General features: G+C 42.1%; 2 protein-coding genes and 1 long non-coding RNA gene across 4 annotated transcripts in view; 1 reads left to right on the top strand and 2 right to left on the bottom strand.

Moving 5' to 3' along the window:
• Window positions 1-207: 207 nt before the first annotated feature.
• Window positions 208-25,413, bottom strand: part of LOC146642763 (NACHT, LRR and PYD domains-containing protein 3-like) — a 197,216-nt gene continuing 172,010 nt past the window's right edge. Inside the window, exon 7 of the mRNA XM_085397207.1 lies at window positions 208-687. Coding sequence (XP_085253333.1) covers window positions 675-687 — 13 coding nt within the window. The 3' untranslated portion in view covers window positions 208-674. The remainder of the gene's footprint in view (window positions 688-25,413) is intronic.
• LOC146642769 (NLR family CARD domain-containing protein 3-like) lies at window positions 12,721-24,964 on the bottom strand. Of its 2 annotated transcripts, XM_085397230.1 has the most exons (5): window positions 24,069-24,964; window positions 19,568-19,849; window positions 13,394-15,164; window positions 13,141-13,314; window positions 12,721-12,965 (listed from the first exon to the last, which is right to left on the bottom strand). In XM_085397230.1, the coding sequence occupies exons 2-5, from the start codon at window positions 19,839-19,841 to the stop codon at window positions 12,956-12,958; spliced, it is 2,229 nt and encodes a 742-aa protein (XP_085253356.1). In that variant the 5' UTR covers window positions 19,842-19,849; window positions 24,069-24,964; the 3' UTR covers window positions 12,721-12,955. The 2 variants fall into 2 exon arrangements, with proteins under 2 accessions (XP_085253356.1, XP_085253357.1); XM_085397231.1 differs by lacking the exon at window positions 12,721-12,965 and having other exon boundaries at window positions 13,137-13,314.
• On the top strand, window positions 21,466-24,075 carry LOC146642770 (uncharacterized). Its single transcript, XR_014909505.1, has 3 exons — window positions 21,466-21,687; window positions 22,575-22,592; window positions 22,691-24,075. It is a non-coding gene; the product is annotated as an uncharacterized LOC146642770 (long non-coding RNA).

Raw genomic sequence — 25,413 nt, 5'->3', positions numbered from 1 at the left:
AGATCCAGCGCTGTCTCCTGCCCCTTATTTATACACCACAACACAACGACAGGCGTAACTCACACAAACGGGTAACATGAGGCTCAGATGCTTTGGACGTGTTCACATATACTGGACACAGAATGATGAAGATGGAGCTGCAGGAAGGAGGAAAAGAGGAAAAACACAGAAAAGATTCACAGATGTGGTGAAAAAGGACACGACAGCTTCTGTTTGTTAGTTTGGTTTTTCTTTATTTGGTAAAGATTCAGAAATAAAGAGAAGATCACATGTTTGAATATTATATTAACGTTCTGTAATTACAACAAGTTGTAAAATCTTTCCAGAGTGAGACAGAGACTGTGCAGAGACTGTAGAAGGACAGAGCAGCAGCAGAGCAGTCCAGATACACTGATGATCCTCTATCAGATCCAGAGGGACACACAGGGGTGATGCTGGACTCTACATTGTGTCTGACAGTGGAGCTGTTCTCAGAGCAGTTCACTCTGCAGCACTGACAGTCATCTGCACTTCATTCCTCTGTCAGTCACTGCTGGATGAAGCTCTCCTCTCCACCTCCCAGTAACATGGCCCAGTCAGAGCGTCTCTACACACAAGCTGCTGCTGCTTCAACCTCTCTGGATCATCAGGACACAGCTGCTCCTCTCTCAGCACACACACCGTCCTGTTTACCATCATGGCCTCCACCTGCAGAGAGAAGGAGGAAGAGCAGAGGAGATAAACGAGTGTTTCCAGAGACTCTTCATCAGCTGTCAGTCAGTGATGCAGCACATCCAGTATAAAGAGCAGCAGGGACGTCAGTGCTGGGACTGTACTAGGACTCATTGTTGCTTCACTTTTTCTAATCTTTGGATTTTTATTGAAGTTGCTGAAAATGTTTTTCCCTCCTAGTTTGAGTTTGGACTTTCATTCATTAGAAGAACCTTGGTGTGTCCACTCTGAGCTCTGTAGGAACCCCAACAACAAGCCCAACAATCCAGATGGACGGTTCCAGCTGTTAACTGGAGGAATTCCATCCAAACATCTGCTCTCACTAAATTCTTCCTCACCTACAGACTGTGTTCTTCACTGCTTTAAACTTGGAAATCAATGCAGTCATTGGTCTGCGTGCTGCTTTGTTCAGAGAGCTGATTGGCTGTTGACAGTGTTTGATCAGAGCGTGTGACCATAAGGGTGAGAAACAGGAAGTGTTTGTGTCCAATCCTGAAGCCTGTCACCGTTCTCCTCTCACAGCTTCACTGAGAAGCTGCAGCTTTACAGGAAACACTGGATCTTTGTTTCATACTGACTGTGTTTAGTACAATGCTGCTGACAGCACCACCCACTCACTCCATCACTCTACTGACCCCAGAGTCTCCAGTCTGTAGTCTGGACTCTGCTGAAGATCAGACAGCTGCTTCACATCTGGATCCTTCAGGTTGTTGTAGTACAGCTCCAGCTCTCTCAGATGGGAGGGGTTGGACTTCAGTGCTGCTGCCAGATAATCACAGCTGATCTTTGACAAACCACATCTCTTCAATCTGTATAAAGAATGAAAGATGTAAGTTTATTAGACAAAGTGCTTGAAATCATTCAGTGTTTCATCATCTGTTCAGAGCTGAAGAAGGTTCAGAATGTAGAAGTTTAGAAAATGGAAACTCCAAACAGCTGAAGCCAACAGGAAGCAGCTTCAAACAGGAAACTGTGCAGAGTTTCAGACTATATGTCCTGATGCAGCCAGTTGGATTTTGGAGATTTGAATCTCTGTTCTGTGACTAAGTCCTTGAATCATTTCTTCCAGTTGGTCCAACAAGACAGACTAAGTATTGGACATGTGTTGTGGCTCCATCAGGGGAGCTTCTAAATGTGATGTGATGGCCCCTCTGGGTCTGTCAGGTCACAGCACTGAAGAGAGCTCAAACTGGGCACACAGTTGTTCCAGTCTGGACCAAAGACTCTATACTGGGACTGAGGGACTGCTTTGACTGCACCCACTGGGACTTTTGAAAGGCTCATGTTCTCACTTAGATCATCGATTTCTACTGACATTTCTTTCTGGGAAAAATGGGGATTACTTTGGAAACAGGAAGTATTTTCCCCAATAAGCAGCCCTGGATTAGTAAATCACTCCAACATGTTCTCAGGCAGAAGAAGCTGTCTTGTTATGAGGGAGAGAAGAAAAAGATTGAGGCACAGAAACCTGTTGAAAGAGAGATAAAGCAGCTAAAATCAGGTGTAAAAGTAAAGCAGAGGATGAGCTGAATAAAGGACACTCAAGGCTGGCTTGGAAAGGAATGAAGTCAATACACATATATCCCCCCACACACATACACACACACACACACATACACACACGCGCACACTTAAAGAGTAAAAATTGGGCTGGGCTCGCATGAGCCAAGTGAGGAAACACTATAACAGGGAGCCGTCTGCACCGGGAGCCGGTCACAGACCGCAGCCTCCAGGCTGGGCACACAGCAGGAGGGAGGCAAAGGAGCCCCCCAGCCAGGCTGAGAGGACACCCAGAGACCCAGCAGCCACGGTCAATCACAGCCCCGGTGCAGAGAGCGCCCTCCGAGGAAACACTGGAGATATGACGCAATACGATATACACAGGGTAAAATGATAAAATAAATAAGAACAGGATACAATATAAATATAAATATAAATGGAGTAAGAAGATTAAAAAATGAATAAGAATAAAATCAAATCCTAAAATTCTAAATCCTAAATTAATAATAGAATAACAGGATAGAATAAATAAGCATAAAATAAATAAACGCTAAATAAAAGCTAAATTAAAAAGGTGAATGTGATGCTGAATCAGCAGAAGACTTGGACTCATTTGATTCCAGCTTTGATATCATTGATTTCAATGAAGAGCTTTGTGATTGTAGCAAAGGGCTGGTAGCTCTGAGAGTCCCACTGATGAGGTGTTTGTGTGGAAATCTCTTAGTGGGACCAAAGAGAGAAAAAGCCCTGGTCCTGATGCTGTGGGAGGGAAATGATTGAAGTGTGCTGTGAGGAACTGACTGGGAGATTTTCACACATTTTCCAGTCCTCCTGGGAACAACAGGAAGTTCCCAGCATATGGAAACAAAGGTTAAGTGTCCTATGGCACTCAGTGATGATGGTGCTGTGGCCCCACCACCTCCACCTCTTTGTAAAGGAACTAACTGTAATCTGAAGCTTCAAATGGAACTAAGACTTCCTCCACTAGGTGGCAGTGTCTGATGAGAAAGTGTTAGTGGAGCTGGCCTGGAGTCAGAAACAGGAAGATGCAGGATTTGGGCTGAAATGGGCAAAAGTGGTTAGCACTAGTGCCTTAGAGCAAGAAGGTTGTAGGTTGAAGCTTGTTGGTCAGCTGGGCCTTTCTGTGGAGGTTGGATGTTCTCCCACAGTCCAATGAAATGCTGCTTAGGTTCATTGGTGCTTCTACATTGGCTGTAGGTGTGGATGTGAGGGAGTGCTTCTCTGTCGCTCTCTGTTGGCCCTGTGATGGACTGCTCACCTGTGCAGGTGGACCACGCCTCTTGCCCTATGACAGCTAGGGCACAGGCTGCAGCCCTGTGAGCCTAAGCTGAATAAACAGTTAGCAAAAATGATCCATAGATGGCCTGAAATCCCCCAGTTAGCAGTTTGGTAGATAGCTATGACATGCTAATCCCATCCAGCAGCTGTATTCTACCTGTAAGCTGATCCCTGCTGAGCCAAAGCACTTTTTCATATACAAATTACAACCTTTAATAGAAACCTATTGGTCAGCATCTTATTAGCCTGCTGTTAGCTTCATTCCACAGAAAACTGAGAGAAACTAACAGAGTTGATAAAGAATAAAGAGAAATGTGCTGATTTAAAGCCTTTGAAGTGCTTCAGATGATCTCTGTCCACTTCTGTCCACTCATTCATTCATGTAAGCTTTCTAATGCAGCTTTGATCTTCACAGTCTGCTTGATGAAACTCATTCTAACCCTGAATGTCAGAGTGTTCCTCCTTCTCTTTCCCATCATTCATGCTGGCAGTGGAGGAGATTTGGATGTTGGACTGTGTTTTGGATGATGTGTGTATGTTTGTGTTGGACTGCTGTCTGTAAAGCAAACGCACATTTTGCTTTGGATTTCAGTGTCAGACAGACTTTAAGGTGCAATGAAGAGTTTGAGAGTTTCACAGTGAATTTTCCAGTGGAGGATTTTTCTTCTTCTTTGAAGGTTTGAAATGTGAACATTGTTCTGCTGCAGTCAATGGACTAAACCAGAGAAGAAGAAAACAGACTTTACCATGAAGATCCTCAGTGTGGATCAGTATAATATCAGCCTGATGTCTGCAGTTTAGTGTCAGCACAACTTTCACATCATATTCATCTCAGCACAACTAAAACATGCTGACTGACCTCAGAGTTTCAAGTTTACATCCTGGACTCTCCAGGAAACCACACAGATGCTTCACTCCTGGATCCTGCAGCTTGTTGTTGTCGCTCAGCACCAGCACTCTCAGATGGGAGGGGTTGGACTTCAGTGCTGCTGCCAGATAATCACAGCTGATCTTTGACAAACCACAGCTCTTCAATCTGTATAAAGAATGAAAGATGTAAGTTTATTAGACAAAGTGCTTGAAATCATTCAGTGTTTCATCATCTGTTCAGAGCTGAAGAAGGTTCAGAATGTAGAAGTTTAGAAAATGGAAACTCCAAACAGCTGAAGCCAACAGGAAGCAGCTTCAAACAAACACAACAAGAGAAAAAACTCTGAATGTTTCACATTAAAGTCGAACATTTCTCATAAAAACAGGACAAAGACTTGAAAAAGTCATGTTTTTCCTTCCAGGAACCACATGGCTTCACTTTTAAAGGTGAAGTGTGACAGAAATGGACATATTTGAAGTCCAACACCTTTTTCCAGTCACATTATTAAAGCAGACAAACTACAAGCTCATTTTCATTCCAACAAGTCATCTTCTGACCTGGACTAACAACACTGGTCTCTATGTGCAGCTGGCTGTGAGACCAGTGCTCAGGGAGCGTCTACAAAGTGCAACACTGAAAGAACATCACACACTCATTTGCTTCCAGCACTTTCACACAAACATCTACTGTCATTATTGTCACCAAACTCTGTGGATCCTTTATTGCAAATTCAAATGGGATCAAATGGTCAGACAAAAGAGGGTTATGAGGAAATATGATGAAATGTTGTGTATTAGCAGCAACTTATTGAATCATTTTCCTCAGAAACCAAACAAAATGATTGACAAACATGTTTTTACAAACTCAGTGTTGGACTTGGATCAGCAGGATAAGCTGATGTTTAAAGGCATTTGAGTCTCGCTGTATGAGAGTCCAGTTATTACTCAATATTTATGGATGATGTTCTTTCAGTGTTGCACTTTGTCGACGCTCCCTGAGCCTCACAGCCAGCTGCACATGGACCAGCTGACATTACCCAGCATTAGAGGCGGCTGTAAAAAATTCATGTTCCCATTTAAATGGTTTTAATTTGAATAAAACGATGTTGATTCATTCAATCCTGAATCGATGTTTAATATAAATGTATTTTGCCAGAATCTCAGGTTAAAGCTCACAAACTATTTCAACAAGCAGCAAACAGATAAAACAGTAAATGAGAGCAGCTAAACACACAAAGATGGAAACACAGAGCGTGGATCGTTCACTCGACGGCACGTACACGGACACGCCGTCGGGGCTGAAAGTGGACAGCTCACAGATCCTGAAGCTGCAGGTTTCATCTGTCTCCAACCAAAACTGAGTGAAGCAGCAGCAAAAGAAGATCCAAACTCTGCTTCACGTTTGATCAATATGCTCATGAATTCTCTCTGACTTTGGCTGTTCCTGCCTGCACAGCTCTCTCTCTCTCAGTGTACTCCAAGAACAGCTTCAAACATCTGTTTCTGCATCATTCACTGTTTATTAGCCACCAGTCTGCTGTTGTGTTCAGTGCTGTCGGCCTCTGACAGTAAAGCCTCATTTCTGCTGTTCCATGGAAACTTTTTAAAATGATGACAGATTACAAACTCTCAGCTGTGTCTGTAATCAAACCTCTGTAACTTTGCTTCACTTCAGCAGCATCAGCTCATGTTCACATGTTGCTTCATGGTTTGCTTCAGTTTTTGATCGACTGCAGAATATTTTGAAGGTTATCTGCTATAAAAAGCCAGAAGAGGAAAATCTGCTTCATGTGTTTCTGTTAGAACCTCAGTGACTTTGACACAAAGGCCTCTGCTGTGATGATCACACCTCTGATCAAGTCTCACAGTGTCACAACTGATAAATGATCAGAGTTAGAATATTTCTGACTGTCTGCTGTGTGCCGTGACCTTTGACCTGCTAAAGACAGTCAGCTGTGGATTATTCATTGTTGTGTCTGATACTTAGAACTGTGAGGAAGAAGCTACACAGTTAATCAGGGTCCCCTCTCTCTGAATCAGGAAAGGTGGGCAGGCCGCGTGTGGGCCGCGGGCCATACGTTGAGTATCACTGTTTGAAATGTGAACATTGTTCTGCTGCAGTCAATGGACTAAACCAGAGAAGAAGAAAACAGACTTTACCATGAAGATCCTCAGTGTGGATCAGTATAATATCAGCCTGATGTCTGCAGTTTAGTGTCAGCACAACTTTCACATCATATTCATCTCAGCACAACTAAAACATGCTGACTGACCTCAGAGTTTCAAGTTTACATCCTGGACTCTCCAGGAAACCACACAGATGCTTCACTCCTGGATCCTGCAGGTTGTTCTTATTCAAAGACAAGGAGTCATTACTCAGGTCCAGCTGTCTCAGATGGGAGGGGTTGGACTTCAGTGCTGCTGCCAGATAATCACAGCTGATCTCTGACAAACCACAGTTCCTCAATCTGTATAAAGAATGAAAGATGTAAGTTTATTAGACAAAGTGCTTGAAATCATTCAGTGTTTCATCATCTGTTCAGAGCTGAAGAAGGTTCAGAATGTAGAAGTTTAGAAAATGGAAACTCCAAACAGCTGAAGCCAACAGGAAGCAGCTTCAAACAAACACAACAAGAGAAAAAACTCTGAATGTTTCACATTAAAGTCGTACATTTATCATAAAAACAGGACAAAGACTTGAAAAAGTCGTGTTTTTCCTTCCAGGAACCACATGGCTTCACTTTTAAAGGTGAAGTGTGACAGAAATGGACATATTGAAATCAATGATATCAAAGCTGGAATCAAATGAGTCCAAGTCTTCTGCTGATTCAGCATCACATTCATCTTTGCTCCTTGTTCTGCATCCCCACCATAAATATAAAGAGGCAAAACTCACATTTTCCAAAATCCTCTTTAAGCTTCGACAATAAAGGAAGATAGTTTTATACAAGTCTTTGTGGTTTTCTTGTCACCCAGATGCCCGAGTACTTAAACTTGTTATAGCTGGGTTTAAAAGGGGCTAAAATACACAAAACTCCCCAGTTGTCGTACAGATAGACTTTGCCTCGCTCTTCCCAAAATTCACTTTATATCCAGAAATTGTCCCAAATTCCTTAAGTATGCATTAAGGTGACCTTGAGGCTCTTAAAGGCGCATATAAATAAAACGTATTATTATTATTATTATTGTAAGTCTATCCAAAAGTTTGCGGAGGCTGTTCGATGGGTTGGAAATAAATAAAATCATGTCGTCGGCATAAAGAGAGACTTCATGTTCGATACCCCCTCGATGTTTTCCCTCAACACCAACACATTGTCTCAGAGCAACAGCTAGCGGTTCAATGGCAAAAAGGAGACAGAGGGCATCCCTGGTCCTGGGGGGCAGATTATTGTTAGTCTGGACGGCTGTTAGAGGGGAGCAATACAATACTTTTATCCAAGATACAAAATTAAAGCCACATTTTTTAAGCGTATAAAAAAAAATCCCATCTCACTTGATCCAACGCCTTTTCTGCATCAAGCCAAATTACAGTTTCCAATGTATCACCTTTAACATGGGTATAAATGATATTTAATAGAGCTCTAATGTTCAAAAAAGAGTGCCTAATAAAGCCCGTCTGGTGAAATAATGGAGGACAAATACTTGTGTAAGCGACGGGCCAACACTTGAGCCAGGATCTTGGTGTCTGTGTTGAACAAAGATATTAAACGACATGAACGACAATCTAAATGGTCTTTTTCCTGTTTCACAATTAAACACATCACTGCTTGATGCATTGTTGGAGGCAACGACTGTGAGAGGAAGGATTCTTCAAAAGTTGATTTTAACAGTGAATTCAGTCGGTCAGAAAACTTTATGAAAAAATCAGATGGATACCCGTCGGGGCAGCAGATTTTCCAGACTGCATGCTCCGTACGGCCGTTTCAATTCCAACATTAGAGACAGGTTCCTCCAGACTAGCGATCGCATCTTCTCCCAAGGAGGGAATATCAAACACCTTATTGAAATCATTGTGGATCTCAAGGATAGTTTGGTTGTCTGTAGACCTTATTCCCTGGTCATTGTAGATCTCAAGGATAGTTGGTTAGCTGTTCTTAGTCGTAGCTGGTGAGCTGATAACTCGCCTGTTTTTTCTCCATGTTCATAAGCGTAGCTGCAACTTTGACTCAGCCTGTTTTGTAGATATGAGATTGTATTCAGTTTGTCATTGTAACCGCTGTGTATATAATACAGGCTCAGGAGAGTGGCTGCACACAGCATGTAGTTTAGTGTCACGGTCACAGTGGCTGACCGTATGGAGAGTGTGTGGAGGACTCAGGCGCAGACACTGGTGCAGCCATGAAACTGAGTTTTGAACGAAAAGCGTGCCTTTATTTCGGCTGAAGACATCAAACAAGGCAGAATCACAGTGAAGAGAACTAAACTGGGGAACTAATACTATAATAAGTCATGAAGACACAGAAAGCTATGGCTAAGAATACAAAAGACTGGGCATGAAAATATGGAGGGTGGGAACACAGATGACGCGACACAGAGACTAAATACACATGAGGGATGATCAAGTTCCAAAGATTAAAACTGTCAAAGCTGCAGGGGGGATTGGCTGTTCCAAACCTGAAATATTATTTCTGGGCAGCTCAGATGAGACCCCTGACTGTATGGGTGCGGGATTTGTCTGAAACTCAGTGGCTAAACATTGAGAAGACAATGTGCGAAAGATCATTGGAATCCCTGCTTTGTTCTAACATTTCAATTAAAAATGTGCATATGGGGGAACGGACAAGGGTCACACTAAAGATTTGGCGTAGAATCAAACAATCATTTGGTCTTCCAAAAGAAATTTCAATGTTATCAAGGCTCTCCTCCCTGCAGGGTTTTTCTCCTATTGTGGAAGACTCTGGCTTCAGAGCATGGTCACATAGCAGGCTTCATAAACTTTGTCATGTTGTGAGGAATGGGCACCTGAGCTCATTTGAACAGTTGAGGTCAGTTTCGGCTTCCTTCTTCTGACTTTTTTAGATTTCTGCAGCTAAGAAGCTTTTTGACAAAACATAAAGAATGGAGGCAAGTTTTGGAGCCCTCACCCATTGAGGAAATATTTCTAAAAACATTTCAAAGTAATTCCTCCCCAAAATTAATCAGTCATTTTTATAACGCATTTATGAGTTTCAATACAAATGCAACTTTGGATATTAAGGCAAGGTGGGAAGCTGAGACTGGCACTCAAATCTCAGAGGACACCTGGGAAGAGGTGTTCGGTGAAGCCCATCTGGTGACTAATTCTGGGCTGTGGAGAGAATTTAAATGGAAGGTGGTCATGAGATATTTTAGAACCCCAGAGATAATGGCCAAAATGAAGCCTACAAATCCTGACACCTGCTGGCGAAATTGTGGTACTTCTTTAGGAACCCACTCACATATATTCTGGTCATGCCCAAAAATCTGCTCACTTTGGAATGACATATTTAAAGTTCTCAGTACAGTTTTCCAACAACCATTAACAAAAGACCAACAGTTAGCCATTTTAGGAGTCTTACCAAAGGGTGTTGCGGGAAACAATAAAACGTATCTCTTAAGAATCTTACAGCAGCACTAAAGTGTATCACTATTAAATGGCTGAATCTTGACCCACCTTCATATAATATGTGGATTGATAAAGCAAGAGAAATTTACCAGATGGAGGAAATAACATCTGCTCTGCAGATTCAGAGAGAATTGTTTACTGAGCGTTGGCGACCCATACATGCTTTACTGTTTCAATAATTTAGCATAGGTCTGTTTCGTTTTGTCCATTTACGGCTAAGTTTGTCACATGTTATTTAATATTACATAAAGTTTTTGTTTTGTTTTCTTTTTGCTATGTTGTTGTCTGTTTGTTTGTTTGCTTGGGTTTTGTTTTGTGCTTCCTAATTGCAGTTCTTATTTTAATCTAGATTTCTGCATTGCAGTTCCTGTAACTGTCCTACTTGTGAACATTGACAAGTACAAGTTGCAATGTTGTAAATTATAATAAAAATTGAGTTAAAAAAAAAAGAACATTAAAGTCGTACATTTCTCATAAAAACAGGACAAAGACTTGAAAAAGTCGTGTTTTTCCTTCCAGGAACCACATGGCTTCACTTTTAAAGGTGAAGTGTGACAGAAATGGACATATTTGAAGTCCAACACCTTTTTCCAGTCACATTATTAAAGCAGACAAACTACAAGCTCATTTTCATTCCAACAAGTCATCTTCTGACCTGGACTAACAACACTGGTCTCTATGTGCAGCTGGCTGTGAGACCAGTGCTCAGGGAGCGTCTACAAAGTGCAACACTGAAAGAACATCACACACTCATTTGCTTCCAGCACTTTCACACAAACATCTACTGTCATTATTGTCACCAAACTCTGTGGATCCTTTATTGCAAATTCAAATGGGATCAAATGGTCAGACAAAAGAGGGTTATGAGGAAATATGATGAAATGTTGTGTATTAGCAGCAAGTTATTGAATCTTTTCCCTCAGAAACCAAACAAAATGATTGACAAACATGTTTTTACAAACTCAGTGTTGGACTTGGATCAGCAGGATAAGCTGATGTTTAAAGGCATTTGAGTCTCGCTGTATGAGAGTCCAGTTCTTACTCAATATTTATGGATGATGTTCTTTCAGTGTTGCACTTTGTAGACGCTCCCTGAGCCTCACAGCCAGCTGCACATGGACCAGCTGACATTACCCAGCATTAGAGGCGGCTGTAAAAAATTCATGTTCCCATTTAAATGGTTTTAATTTGAATAAAACGATGTTGATTCATTCAATCCTGAATCGATGTTTAATATAAATGTATTTTGCCAGAATCTCAGGTTAAAGCTCACAAACTATTTCAACAAGCAGCAAACAGCTAAAACAGTAAATGAGAGCAGCTAAACACACAAAGATGGAAACACAGAGCGTGGATCGTTCACTCGACGGCACGTACACGGACACGCCGTCGGGGCTGAAAGTGGACAGCTCACAGATCCTGAAGCTGCAGGTTTCATCTGTCTCCAACCAAAACTGAGTGAAGCAGCAGCAAAAGAAGATCCAAACTCTGCTTCACGTTTGATCAATATGCTCATGAATTCTCTCTGACTTTGGCTGTTCCTGCCTGCACAGCTCTCTCTCTCTCAGTGTACTCCAAGAACAGCTTCAAACATCTGTTTCTGCATCATTCACTGTTTATTAGCCACCAGTCTGCTGTTGTGTTCAGTGCTGTCGGCCTCTGACAGTAAAGCCTCATTTCTGCTGCTCAACACTGAAGAAATGTAAACTTTTCAAAATGATGACAAATTGGAAAACACCTAAACTCAGGAGATGTAACCCTTCTCTCTGGGGCGGAGGGAAGCGGACCATCTCTTTGATTAGAGCTGTGTCTCTAATCAAAGCAGAGATGGAACGATGCCACGTTTTATGTCCGATATCGATAGGAATCCAATATAGTCGATTTTATGATCAAACGTTTTTTTTTAATATCTTGCTGCATTTTGTATAAGTTCATACTCAAGTTTAAAAAATCTAAACACTAAAGCTGTTCTGTTATACCTGTCTGCAAAAACACACTGCAGCCAAAACATTAGACAATACTGATCTTTTTATTTAAACTTTTTCCAGAACTTTAAATCTAAGTATTTAAAGTAATATTCAAAAGTCATTTAAATCATTTTTATGCAGACTTCAAAAACTCTGGTTGTGAATAAAAGAAGTGCAACATCAGCACAAAATAATGTTTCTATTGAACAACTAACACAAACAGGTTGTAGAATGGAGCCTTTTATACTCACAGCTGAACAGAAACAACATCCAGAGTGGAAAACAGTGCAAATAACTGCAAACAGGCTTCATGACACTCATGTTTGATCAGATTCACTCCCTGCTCTCACACACCAACTCCAGACCTGCATTCATCTTTTCCCTCTGAACCCCCCAAACATACAAACCCTGAGCCACCACCATTGCCCTTTCACTGACTGCCCCACTCCACCATTTGACTCTTAGAACTGAAGACGCTTCTCTCATAAGAGGTGAAACATCTTCAAGGAAGTCCAGACGCTTTTCTTTCCAAGCTTCTTAGACTATGATGACCTGGATGTCTGAGAACCTTCACAGACTGATTTTACAAGAACAACTTGTGTCAAAAATCCCTGGCAGTGCCTCTCTGTCACACACACAAATCACTACAGTTACAAATTTAATAACTTAAAAAGTAAAAAGACCACTTTTGAGCCGTGTCTTTTTGGCCATAACAAATACCAAAAGGACCGGAATTTAATAACATTAAAACCAAACAATAAATGAGCAAAGTAGTGCATGATAAATATAGACAAATACAAAGTGCAATATAGAAACACTGGGTAAAAAGAAATGAACAATTAAAAAGGAGGATAACAGATGTGAGCAGTAGTTAAACAGTAGAAATAAATATATAATAAACAAACAAAAATAGATAATAAATGAAAGCCAGGTCTGAAAGGTGAGTTTGGCTTTAAAAGCATGAAAACACACTGCTGTCTTCAGGAAGGCTGCTCCAGTAACAGAAAGTCATCTACATGTGGGTTTAGTTCTGACTTTAGGGACAAGTAAAAAAATAAAATAAAATAAAAACATCTGTCCAGACAACCTGACAGTCAAAAATATAAACTCAGGAACTTAAAAGGAAAATTGTGCTGACTTTGAACGTCCGCATCAAGATAAACTTACAGATTTAAGAGTCAAAAAGTGTCAAAACGTCTGTATCCTTACCTGAGAGTTTCAAGTTTACAGTCAGGACTCTTTAGTCCAACACACAGCAAATCCAATTCTGAATCCTGCAGGTAGTTCGAGCTCAGGTCCAGCTCTCTCAGATGATTGGATGGGGAGCTGAGAATTTCAGACAAAGCTTCAAAGCTTCTTTTTGAGAGTTTACAATCTCTCAGCCTGAGGAAGAATAACAATGGAGACATATTATTTTATTCATCTAGCATTATTAAACATATTTGTTCATAGATTCACTTACAGCACTTTCTTGGATGCTTTGACCACTGGCAGCAGCTTCAAAAATGCCTCCTCTGAACGGGAGTATTTCTCCAGGTTGAACTCATCTAGATCTGATGACAGTAAGATGAAGACCAGAGCCGACCACTGAGCAGGACACAGTTGATCTGTGGAGAGACGTCCTGAACTCAGGGACTGTTGGATCTCCTCCACTAGAGAACGATCATCCAGTTCATTCAGACAGTGGAGCAGGTTGATGCTTTTCTCTGCAGACAGTTTCCCACTGAGCTTCTTCTTGATGTAGTGAACTGTTTCCTGATTGGTCTGTGAGCTACTTCCTGTCTGTGTCAGCATGCATAGGAGATCCTGATTGGTCTGCAGTGAAAGACCCAGGAGGAAGCGGAGGAACAAGTCCAGGTGTCCATTTGGACTCTTTAAGGCTTTGTCCACAGCACTCTGGTAGAAGTCTTTTACAGTAAGTGTTTTCTGGAAGATTTTAAAGAGAGGAGATTGTTTCTTAAGCAGGTTGACTCCAGAGTTGATGAAGGTCAGATAGACATGAAGAGCAGCAAAGAACTCCTGAATGCTCAGATGGACGAAACAGTAAACAACGTTGTTGAACATGTGACACTCATCAGCTTTAAAGATCTGTGTGAACACTCCTGAGTACACTGAGGCTGCTCTGATATCGATGCCACACTCTGTCAGGTCTGATTCATAGAAGATCAGGTTTCCTTTCTGCAGCTGATCAAAGGCCAGTTTTCCCAGAGACTCAATGATCTTCCTGCATGACTCTGTCTCAGCTCCTCCATCATACTTGATGTCCTTCGTTTTTAGGTGAAATAGCACAAGACGTAGGTAGAGCTCTGTGAGAGTCTTAGGCAGATCTTTGCTCTCTTTGTTCTTCATGACAAACTCCAGAACTGTAGCAGTGATCCAGCAGAAGACTGGGATGTGGCACATGATGTGGAGGCTTCGTGATGTCTTGATGTGGGAGATGATGCTGCTGGCCTGCTCCTCATCTCTGAATCTCTTCCTGAAGTACTCCTCCTTCTGTGGGTCAGTGAACCCTCTGACCTCTGTCACCACGCCAACACAGTCAGGAGGGATCTGATTGGCTGCTGCAGGTCGTGTGGTTATCCAGAGGCGAGCAGAGGGAAGCAGTTTCCCCCTGATGAGGTTTATCAGCAGCACATCCACTGAGGTGGACTTTCTAGGGTCAGTCAGGATTGTAGTTTTGTGGAAGTCCAGAGGAGGTCGACACTCATCCAGACCATCAAAGATGAACACAACCTGGAAGTCTTCAAAGATGTAGATTCCTGCTTTTTTGGTTTCAGTAAAGAAGTGATGAACAAGTTCCACCAAGCTGCACTTTTCCTCTTTCAGCAGATTCAGCTCTCTGAAAGTGAATGGAAACATGAACTGGATGTCCTGGTTGGCTTTGTCTTCAGCCCAGTCCAGGGTGAACTTCTGTGTTAGGACTGTTTTCCCAATGCCAGCCACTCCCATTGTCAGCACTGTTCTGATTGGTTTATCTCTTCCAGGTGGGAGTTTAAAGATGTCTTCTTGTCTGATGGTTGTTTCTGGTCTGTCTGGTTTCCTGGATGCTGTTTCAATCTGTCTGACCTCATGTTCATCATTGACCTCTGCAGTCCCTCCCCCTGTGATGTAGAGCTCTGTGTAGATCTGACTCAGGAGGGTCGGGTTTTCTGTTGTAGAAATCCCCTCGAGCACACACTGGAACTTCTGCTTCAGGTCTGACTTGAGTTTGAGCTGACACTCAGTGAGAATCTCTGCATGAATAAACAGCAAATGACACAAATGAGAAAACTGCATTCTGGTTACTGTGGTTATGTGTTCAGTTCACTGGACTCTTGGTGTCATGATCCGGGTGAGTCTGAGTAACTTTCCACAGCATCAGCTCTCCTCGCCTGGGTGGAGCCCTCCTCACTCCTCCGTGCTCCTCACCTGTTGCCAATTACTCCGGCAGTATTTATGAGCAGCACTCACAATGAACCTTCTCCAGATTGTGTGCTTAGCACAGTCAGTTCTCTGCCTCACATTTTGTCTTGTGCTCCTCAGCTTGTTTCGCGTAACCCTCTTTTCCTGTTCCCTAGTCGGCACCTGGATATATCTTCCAACTCTCGCCATAAGTCACGCCTCAGGATTCTGGCCTGCCACTGCTGGGAAAACTCACTCTTGCAAACTGCCATCCTCACCTGCCTGCCTCCCTGTGCACCCACATCTCACTCTGTACCCAGATTTAATTCATCTCCTCCTCCAGCTGATCTCCACCTGCAGCCACGTAACACCTCTTAGTTTTTAAATCTTGGACTCATTCACTACACTGTGGACCACTCTGATTATTATCTCCTTTGTTCCAGTGATCCTGGATAGTTTCTATTCGCCCGATTCTGCCCCTGTTGTTCCTTTGACCTGCCTCAGCTTATGTTCTGGCCTCAGCTCTGCACTTCTCATAATACCTCGCTTGCTGTTGAATTTAGCCGTGATTCAGCTTTCTCCGTCAAGAAATCTAGTAAAATACATTTCTGTTAAAAGTCACTCAGCCTCCGTTTTTTGGTTCTGTGCTTGACTCCATTCCTTTTCATGAGCCATTGAGCCCTGACACTTGGGTTATAACTGAGGGCAGGTTTTATAGAGACACATTTGATTTAATTGTGTTTATTTATACAGCACCAAATCAATACTAGCAACATTTCACATATTACATAAACAACACTATGGAGCCAGTGATGAATAAATATGTAGAATAAATGAAAGAATTTCAAGTATAAAAGTTTTTTTTATTAATTCCTCCAAATAACAACAACAGTCACCCCAATGTGCTTTATACTGTAAGATAAAGAACCTACAATAATACAACAGAAAAAACCCCAACTATCTTTTTGGGTCCTGAAAACTGAAGGCTCTGCCTCCCATTCTACTTTTAAATACTCTGTGAACAACAAGTAGGCCTGCAGAGCGAGAGCGAAGTGCTCTAATAGGGGGATATGGTACTACAAGGTCATTAAGATAAGATGGGGCCTGATTATTTAAGACCTTGTATGTGAGGAGCAGGATTTTGAATTCAATTCTGGATTTAACAGGAAGTCGATACAGGAGAAATCTGCTCTCTCTTTCTAGTCCCTGTCAGGACTCTTGCTGCAGCATTTTGGATTAACTGAAGCCTTTTCAGCGAGTTTTTAGGACTTGCTGATAATAATGAATTACAGTCGTCCAGCCTTGACGTAATAAATGCATAAACTTGTCACGGCTGGGGCAGCAGTTGTGCGGTGGAGTTAAATGAGGACCCAAGTTGCAGACAGTGGTGGAGATGCGAGTGAGGTTTTATTTACAGTGAACAAACCAAGGTGAGGGCAGAACTAAACATAAACCTAAACTGGAAAAACTACAGTGGCTTGCAAAAGTATTCGGCCCCCTTGAACTTTTCCACATTTTGTCACATTACAGCCACAAACATGAATCAATGTTAGTGGAATTCCAGGTGAAAGACCAACACAAAGTGGTGCACACGTGAGAAGTGGAACGAAAATCATACATCATTCCAAACATTTTGTACAAATAAATAACTGCAAAGTGGGGTGTGCGTAATTATTCAGCCCCCTGAGTCAATACTTTGTAGAACCAGCTTTTGCTGCAGTTACAGCTGCCAGTCTTTTAGGGTCTGTCTCTACCAGCTTTGCACATCTACAGACTGAAATTCTTGCCCATTCTTCTTTGCAAAACAGCTCCAGCTCAGGCAGATTAGATGGGCAGCGTTTGTGAACAGCAGTTTTCAGATCTTGCCACAGATTCTGGATTGGATTTAGATCTGGACTTTGACTGGGCCGTTCTAACACATGGACATGTTTTGTTTTAAACCATTCCATTGTTGCCCTGGCTTTATGTTCAGGGTCGTTGTCCTGCTGGAAGGGGAACCTCCGCCCCAGTCTCAAGTCTTTTGCAGACTCCAAGAGGTTTTCTTCCAAGATTGCCCTGTATTTGGCTCCATCCATCTTCCCATCAACTCTGACCAGCTTCCCTGTCCCTGCTGAAGAGAAGCACCCCCAGAGCATGATGCTGCCACCACCATATTTGACAGTGGGGATGGTGTGTTCAGAGTCATGTGCAGTGTTAGTTTTCCACCACACATAGCGTTTTGCATTTTGAACAAAAAGTTCCATTTTGGTCTCATCTGACCTGAGCACCTTCTTCCACATGTTTGCTGTGTCCCCCACATGGCTTGTGGCAAACTGCAAACGGGACTTCTTATGGTTTTCTGTTAACAATGGCTTTCTTCTTGCCACTCTTCCATAAAGGCCAACTTTGTGCAGTGCACGACTAATAATTCCCCCACCTGAGCTGTAGATCTCTGCAGCTCGTCCAGAGTCACCATGGGCCTCTTGGCTGCATTTCGGATCAGCACTCTCCTTGTTCGGCCTTGTTCGATTACACACAGGTGCACTCTATTTAGTCATTAGCACTCATCAGGCAACGTCTATGGGCAACTGACTGCACTCAAACCAAAGGGGGCTGAATAATTACGCACACCCCACTTTGCAGTTATTTATTTGTAAAAAATGTTTGGAGTCATGTATGATTCTCATTCCACTTCTCACGTGTACACCGCTTTGTGTTGGTCTTTCACCTGGAATTCAAATAAAACTGATTCATGTTTGTGGCTGTAATGTGACAAAATGTGGAAAAGTTCAAGGGGGCCGAATACTTTTGCAAGCCACTGTAACAGACAAACCTGAAAACATAAGGACAGCGGGGAATACACAGAGATGACACAAAGAAGGCTGGATAGAGAGACGAGTAGTAACACTGATTAACACAGTAATGCAGACGACACAACGAGGAACACAGGCAGACACATACTATAAATACACACAAGGTAATGAGGGAATGACACACAGGAGGGGAGCACAGCTGATCCTAATTCACAAGACGAGACACAAACCTTCAAAGTAAAACAGGAAACAGACTGTTTTACAACACAAACTCGGGGACACGAACAGAACACAGAGGAAAGACACAGGTAGAGATCAACCTAAGAACTAATACAAAATCAGAATTAACACAAAGTACACAAGGTGATACCAAAAATGAAACAAAACGCTGAACGACCCAGGACCATGACAGAACTAGTTTTTCAGCGTCACTCTGAGACAGGATATTTCTAACTTTAGAGATGTTGCACAAATGGAAGAAAGCAGTCTTGCATATTTGTTTAATATGTGCGTTGAAGGACATGTCCTGGTCAAAAATGACTCCAAGGTTCCTCACAGCGTTACTGGAGGCCAAGGTAATGCCATCCAGAGTAAGAATCTGCTTAGATACCATATTTCTAAGATTTTCAGGGCCGAGTACAATAACCTCAGTTTGATCTGAATTAAGAAGCAGAAAGTTAGCGGCCATCCAGGTCTTTATGTCTTTAAGACATTCCTGCAGTTTAACTAATTGGTGTGTGTTATCTGACTTCATGGACAGATGGAGCTGGGTATCATCTGCATAGCAGTGTAAATGTATGCTATGTCTTCTAATGATGCTGCCTAAGGGAAGCTTGGTAACGGGAGCGTTGCCAGCAGAAGGCTGAAGTGGAATCTCCCAGAAAGCTGCAGAAGAAAAAACATGAGCTGAAATGGTGGATTTCAGTCAAATAAGGAGAACTGTGGCTTTCCTCCAACCTTTGACCAATCACCTTAGTGTCCTGTTTATAAACCATAATAAAAAGCATTTACTGTCTGGGCATTTTTTTGTTTGGGTCTCCAAACAGCAGAAAGAAATGGCAGCCATTTTTTTTAACTTTACCTTCAACTGGTAAATAGATTTAAGAAAAAGCACTTTGATCATATTTGTGACATGTCCCAAACTGTTGTTGTCGCCTCATTTATGTTGATAAAACAGCTCTAAAACCAATCTCACAATATAAATCTGTAAAATGGGCAGAAAACCTGCTGCTGGTCCCATTTTAATCAAACCAACCCAAAGAGCAGATATTCATGTGTACACAGGAGGTTATTTGTGCAGATGCATAAAACACAAACTGTTGGCTTTCTGCAGTCTCTCACTCCTGAAAGTGTTGGCAAGTGTTTTGGATTTATTATTTATATGGATTTTAATGGCACCTGTGTAATGTTAACTAATGTTTTTATTGTTTATGTGTTTTTTGTTTAGTCATTCCCTGACTTACCTGTGGGTTCTGGGATGGTTTTATTTAAATTCTCCAACAGATCATTCTTGTTCATCCTCCCCAAAAGATTTTTAGCAACTTGAAAAGTGTTGATAGAGTAGGTATCAAACATCAGATCCACTATGTTCGTCCTCTCTGCATTCTCCAGTTTACTCACTGGGATTGCTGGTAAACCTTCTACAGACCCGTTCTTCAGATGCCACGTGAATTTTTCAAAGTCATCACGTCCCAAATCCTCCAAAGTCCCCAGAAGGATTTCTTTAGGTGTCGTCATCTTTTACCCTGTAAGGACCCGATAAACAAAGACTGTAACAACAGCTGGAGAGGTAATTGTCTGATTTATCAGAATTTAACTTGATTCTAACAGCAGTTCATCACTACCACCAATAAATTTCTTAGGCTCAGAATGCAACAAAATTGCATATAAAGAAGCACATAGAGAAGTATCCAAGTAACACTTTGCTACAATATAAAACAAACTATTATAAATAAAGAAAATATATAAACTAAATATATACACTACCCGTCAAACGTTTTAGAACAGCCCAATTTTTCCAGTGTTTTCGTCACGGTTTGCGAGCCGTGTGTAAATTATTAAAGGACCCTTTATGCAGGCAGCTCAGATGCAAGTGAGTTTATTCATCACATGGTGATACAAACAGAAATGGCGAAGGTGAGCATGGTAACTAAGCAAAAACCTAAACTGGGAAAACTAACAGTACACGAATATGAAGAATTACACGAAGGGAAGACGAAAACACGGAACACAAGGGGTGGGAGCAAAGCACCACAACACATCACTATATAGTAGTGATGGGTCCAGCAACACTGATGCACCGACGCTTGTATCAAGCTCACAGAGCGAAACCTGTATCGGTGCGTGTGTCGCTTTAAGAAAAAGTCACGTGATCGATACAGCTGCTGTATCGCTCATTACCAACGCGCTAAACTGTGTTTAAAAGGTACCGCATCTGCATCTGTCAATGGGATGAGTCGCCACCAAAAAACCCCCCAAAAAACCAAAATTACTCTCGCAAAGATAAAAAAAAAAAAAAAAAAAAAACATCTCTCCATAACAAAATTGAGCTTGAAAGAAAAAAAATGTTTCTGCTGTGTGGGATCATTTTGATCTTTTAACTGCAAATAAGGGAATAGTTTGTCTGTCTTTGTTTCAGTGTAATCTATCAGAATAGGAAAAACAGCAATGTGACTTGCAGTGTAAATTATTTATTTTCTATTCTGCTGAGCTTTGTTACACAATCAAAAGCACCTCCTCAGTGTTCAGGCATTACAGAACCAAACATGAAAATGAGGAGACAAACACACCGAGAATGAACACAGGTCGGCCTATATTGACACTGAACTGCTTTATCATCATTTTTTAATTAACATGCGTTTTATTATTTTGAAATCAAGCACCTAGGAAGTCTGTTCTGGACCATGCAGTCCTGAGTTTTATTATAACGGACTGCCAACCCCTTAGTATTGTGGAGAGTGTCGGAGAGAAACATTCCAAGATCAGAGGATCCTTTAACGTACTGGGGGAACAGGAAGACATCTTATCTGAACCTTTTCCACCTGGCTTTACAGTTTTTGTGTACCCCAGCTTCATCTGTGCCTCTGAATTTTCCAAAGCTGGGGAAATGCACCTTAGAACACACATGCATCAACACTACAATGAGCGGGCAGAGGGAGGTTTTGGAGTCTTCTCACACCCCCGTTCTCTGCGACAGGCACGTGCAGAGGGGGGGGGGGGGGGGGGGGGCTAGAGGGGCTTGAGCACCCGCCCCTTTCCTGATGGGTGCCCAAGGTGCCCTTTTGTTGAGGCAACTTTTTAAAAAAAAAAAGTATTATTTTTTTTTTAATGTGTGCGTGCGTGCGGAGTCCTGTCTGTGCCCCTCAACAATAATATTTAACTATTAATCACAGTTTTGCTAAATAAAAGGATCTGGCTTGCATCAGTCACATGATCACATTTAACCAATGATCGCCCTCGACGGCAGAACGCGCTGGTTACGAGCCGGGAACGAGCTCACAAAGAGCACGCGCATTTTTTGCGGTCCGGAGCTGTAGGAGAAACACAAGTTAACTCAGAGACACAGACTGATGCGACAAACCCAGTAAGTAGCTGTACAGCGTACACTGTAGTGTGTAGCACACAGGAGTATTAGCTTATTACGTACACGTTGGTAAGTTGTCTTGTGGCAATTTGACGAACTGAAACAAACGAGCGTGCTGTGTGTGCAACAGCGTGACAAACATTACCTGTCCTTTTATTAACTGCACATGTAGTGCTGGTCACAGCTGCTGGCTACCTGTGTAAGGCTGTCATGGGTCTGTAGCTCTGTCACCGTTTTAGTGAACATATTTAGTTTTAAAGTAAGTTACAGAGCATTTCCTGCCTTTCTGGGGGGATTATATTTCACTAAAAAACGATCTAATATGCATGTCCACATAATTATGCATTATTATAATTATAATATATTAAAAACACACTGTATTTTAAAGAACATACATTAAGATGCAGATTATATTAGATTTATATTTTAAATAAGACAAAATTTGGATTTTACAGCAGTAAAATGATTGTATCTCTATACATGTAATAAGCTTTGCCCCTGCACAGAGTGGATAGTGAAACAAATGGAATCATCATAAATACATTATTTCATATTTATTACTTCCCCCTCCTCATTGCTTTATTATTGTAGCTCTAGTAATAAATAATAATGTAAGGATTCTGGATCAGCACCATGATGCCCATAGTATATACAGTATTCTGAAGAAGGTCTAAAATGTCAGTGTGTTGCACCAAAATATTTAAGTAATTATCAGTTTTAGTTCTTAGAGTGTACCTCAAAGCACACTGTGTTCTGTTGATCTTATGTGCTGCACAATAATGTTTAATATTTAGTATTTACTGTTATATTACTATATATCATTGTGATGTTGTTTATTGTATTGCTCTCGTTTTCTTCTGCTTGTTTTCTTTTTTCTTTCTCAACAGGTGATCCAGGTGATTGATGTATGTGTGTGTGTGTATATATATATATATATATATATTTTTTTTTTGTCTGCTTATTTAGTTGGTTTTTGTTTTTTTGCCCTTTATCCCTGTCCCAGGACACAGCTGGGAGTGATTGACAAGATGAGACAGAGGAAACGCAAACTAAACACACTGACATGAGACACGGACCTTCACCACAAAGCAGTAAATACATAGACTGAGGCTACGTCCACACGTACACGGGTATTTTTGAGAACGGAGATTTTCCGTTTTTGTTTTCAAAAATAATCCCGTCCACACGTAAAGGCAGAAATGAAGGAAAACACTGCTAGGAACATGCCAAAGCAACAGGTGGAGATATATTCCTAACCGTGCAGAAATGCTGGCCAATCAGAAGTCTAGAAGCCTCGGTGGGAAAAAGTAAACAAAGCTGGGGCATAGAAGGAGAACCAAGTCGTATGTGTGGAGGGACAGTAACTGTGTGTATATGTAATCATTTAAACACTGCAGAAAGTACAATTAACACTAATAGTATAATAATAGTACCTGAATTGTACGGAGCCCCTCTGATGACATGGTCCAAAAATAAATAAATTGTGGCCACAAAATACCCTCGAAATACTATTTTCGAGAGCACGAAATGGGTATAACGTGGCAACGAATTACGCATTTGTGACAACATCATATTGATACAATTCCTGGACAGCTGCGTAGAGACACAAGCATGAGAGTAGGCTAAACCTATACACCGTGGACAGAGACGGTATGAGTGAGTTTTATTTTAGGCTGGGAATGAGCTACAATGCATTTTGAAAAGCCTGCAATGCAAGGAACCATTATTACGGAGAGACATTTAAACAGGATACTGAGAGCCCAGTTGCTTTACAGGACCTGGACGCCGGGATAGATTTTATTGTCAACCAACTGCAAGGGCCTGGGAAGGATCACGGTTATTGGTCAAGTGTTTCGTGCCCACAAATTAGCATTTCGTGCGCACGAAGTAGTATTTTGTGGCCACAATTGATTTATTTTTTGGACCATGTCATCAGAGGGGCTCCGAAGAATTGGGATACAGCCTCTGAGATAGAAAGTGTGCGACCGTGAACTCGACTCTCTTTATGACACATACACACACAGACACACACACAGACACTTGTTTTCAGATTTTAGTGAGGACACCAAAAAGCCTCAAAAATATCCTCAAACTCGTGAGGACGGCCATTTTGTGGGACTCTATTAGCCCACATAGTAGCATACCAACTCTTTGTCCTCACAAACATGTCTAAACAGGTACACACACACACACAGACACACACACAAACAGGTTTGTCAGGTTCCTCGGCTCGTTCTCTGCGTTCAGTCCATTGAAGGTGATTATTGAGCCAATCACAGCTACAGAGCTCACTGTGACTCTTCTTCTCTCTACAGTCACACAAACAAACACACTCAGAGACTCTGACAGCAAAACTACAACAATGTGGTGTTAACACTCACCCTGCCTCAGCTCCACCGTCCTCCTGCTGCTCTGACGGAGGCTCAGCTGTTTCTCTTCCTGTTCCCACCTGCTCGGGTGGCTCCTCCCCTCTGCAGTTACAGGAAATCAGGTGTGTGTGTCTCTTGTTGAGACTGGTTCTTCCTGCTCTCTATCATCACATTGGGTGTTTCCAAATTCAGGGAGAGGATGCTTCGAATGCCACATTTGTAGGAAATTGTATCACATGGACGCGACGAAGGCTGTTCAAATTTGAAGTCTTCCAAATGCGTCCTTCATTTCCCTGAATTTGAAGGATGGGTCAGGTGTGTCCTTTGTGGCCCAACATATCCCAGGATTCATTGCGGGCCATACAGGAGATATTTTTCTGATAATGATAGTGATCGAAGTGGGAGTTAATGCAGGAGACGAACACTTTCAAATGTAAGTATATGAAAATCTGGTGGTGCAAAAGTTTTTATAGCGGGTGTGTTGTTAGGCTCTGGGCATCTGCATAGACATGTTCTTTTTTTGAGAATGTGAGGACAAACTTGAAAGAGAGACACTGTGAGAGTGGACACATCCACACTGCTGCTGCATCTGTGCTCACCACGATGGCCTCCTTCAGAGAGATGGAGGACTCACTCTGTCTTCTGGCTGATGTAAGTGTTCAGCTTTGAACAGCTGTCGTTCCAGCTGCTTTTAACTTTGTAGTTTCACATTTGTACAGACTTTATATTTTTTATAGACGTGTCATAAACCAGTCCTTAAATCATTTTCATTATCACAGATACAGTCTACACTCTGCATCATGAGCTGGTCAATATCGCAAAAGTTGTAATTCGTTTCATGTTTCATGTAAACTGCTCTGAGGTCACAGTGACACCAGCAGATGTAGTTACAGCCTCTCTGTCCCCACCATCCCAGCCCACGTAGACCGCAAAGGCCGGGTCCTCCGAAGGATGCAGCCGACGAATTGGGACACAGCTCATGTCTGACAGCAGTTTGAAGAGGAAATGGATTCTGTTCTGTTCTTCACTCATCACCTACCTGACAGCTGACACCTCACACCTGTTTCTCAGCTGCAGGTCAGACAGAAGGACACACAGAGGATGGAGGGAAGGAGGATGGATCTGCTAGTCAGAACACACTCTCAGCACTGGAGCCCCCCAGGGGTGTGTTCTGAGCCCCCTGCTGTACTCTTTGTACACATATGACTGTGTGGCCACTACCAGCTCCACCACCATCATCAAGTTTGCTGACGACACCGTCGTGGTGGGCCTGATCTCTGATAACAACGAGACGGCCTACCTGAAGGAGATTAGGAATCTGGAGAACTGGTGCCAGAGGAACAACCTCCTTCTAAAC

Source organism: Rhamphochromis longiceps, linkage group LG23 (assembly GCF_057381845.1).
Source record: "Rhamphochromis longiceps isolate RC_006_pf linkage group LG23, R_longiceps_female_GT1.1, whole genome shotgun sequence".
NCBI classification, from domain to species: Eukaryota; Metazoa; Chordata; class Actinopteri; order Cichliformes; family Cichlidae; genus Rhamphochromis; species Rhamphochromis longiceps.
The sequence above is the reverse complement of the archived record's forward strand: the minus strand, read 5'-3'. Positions and strand labels throughout refer to the sequence as shown.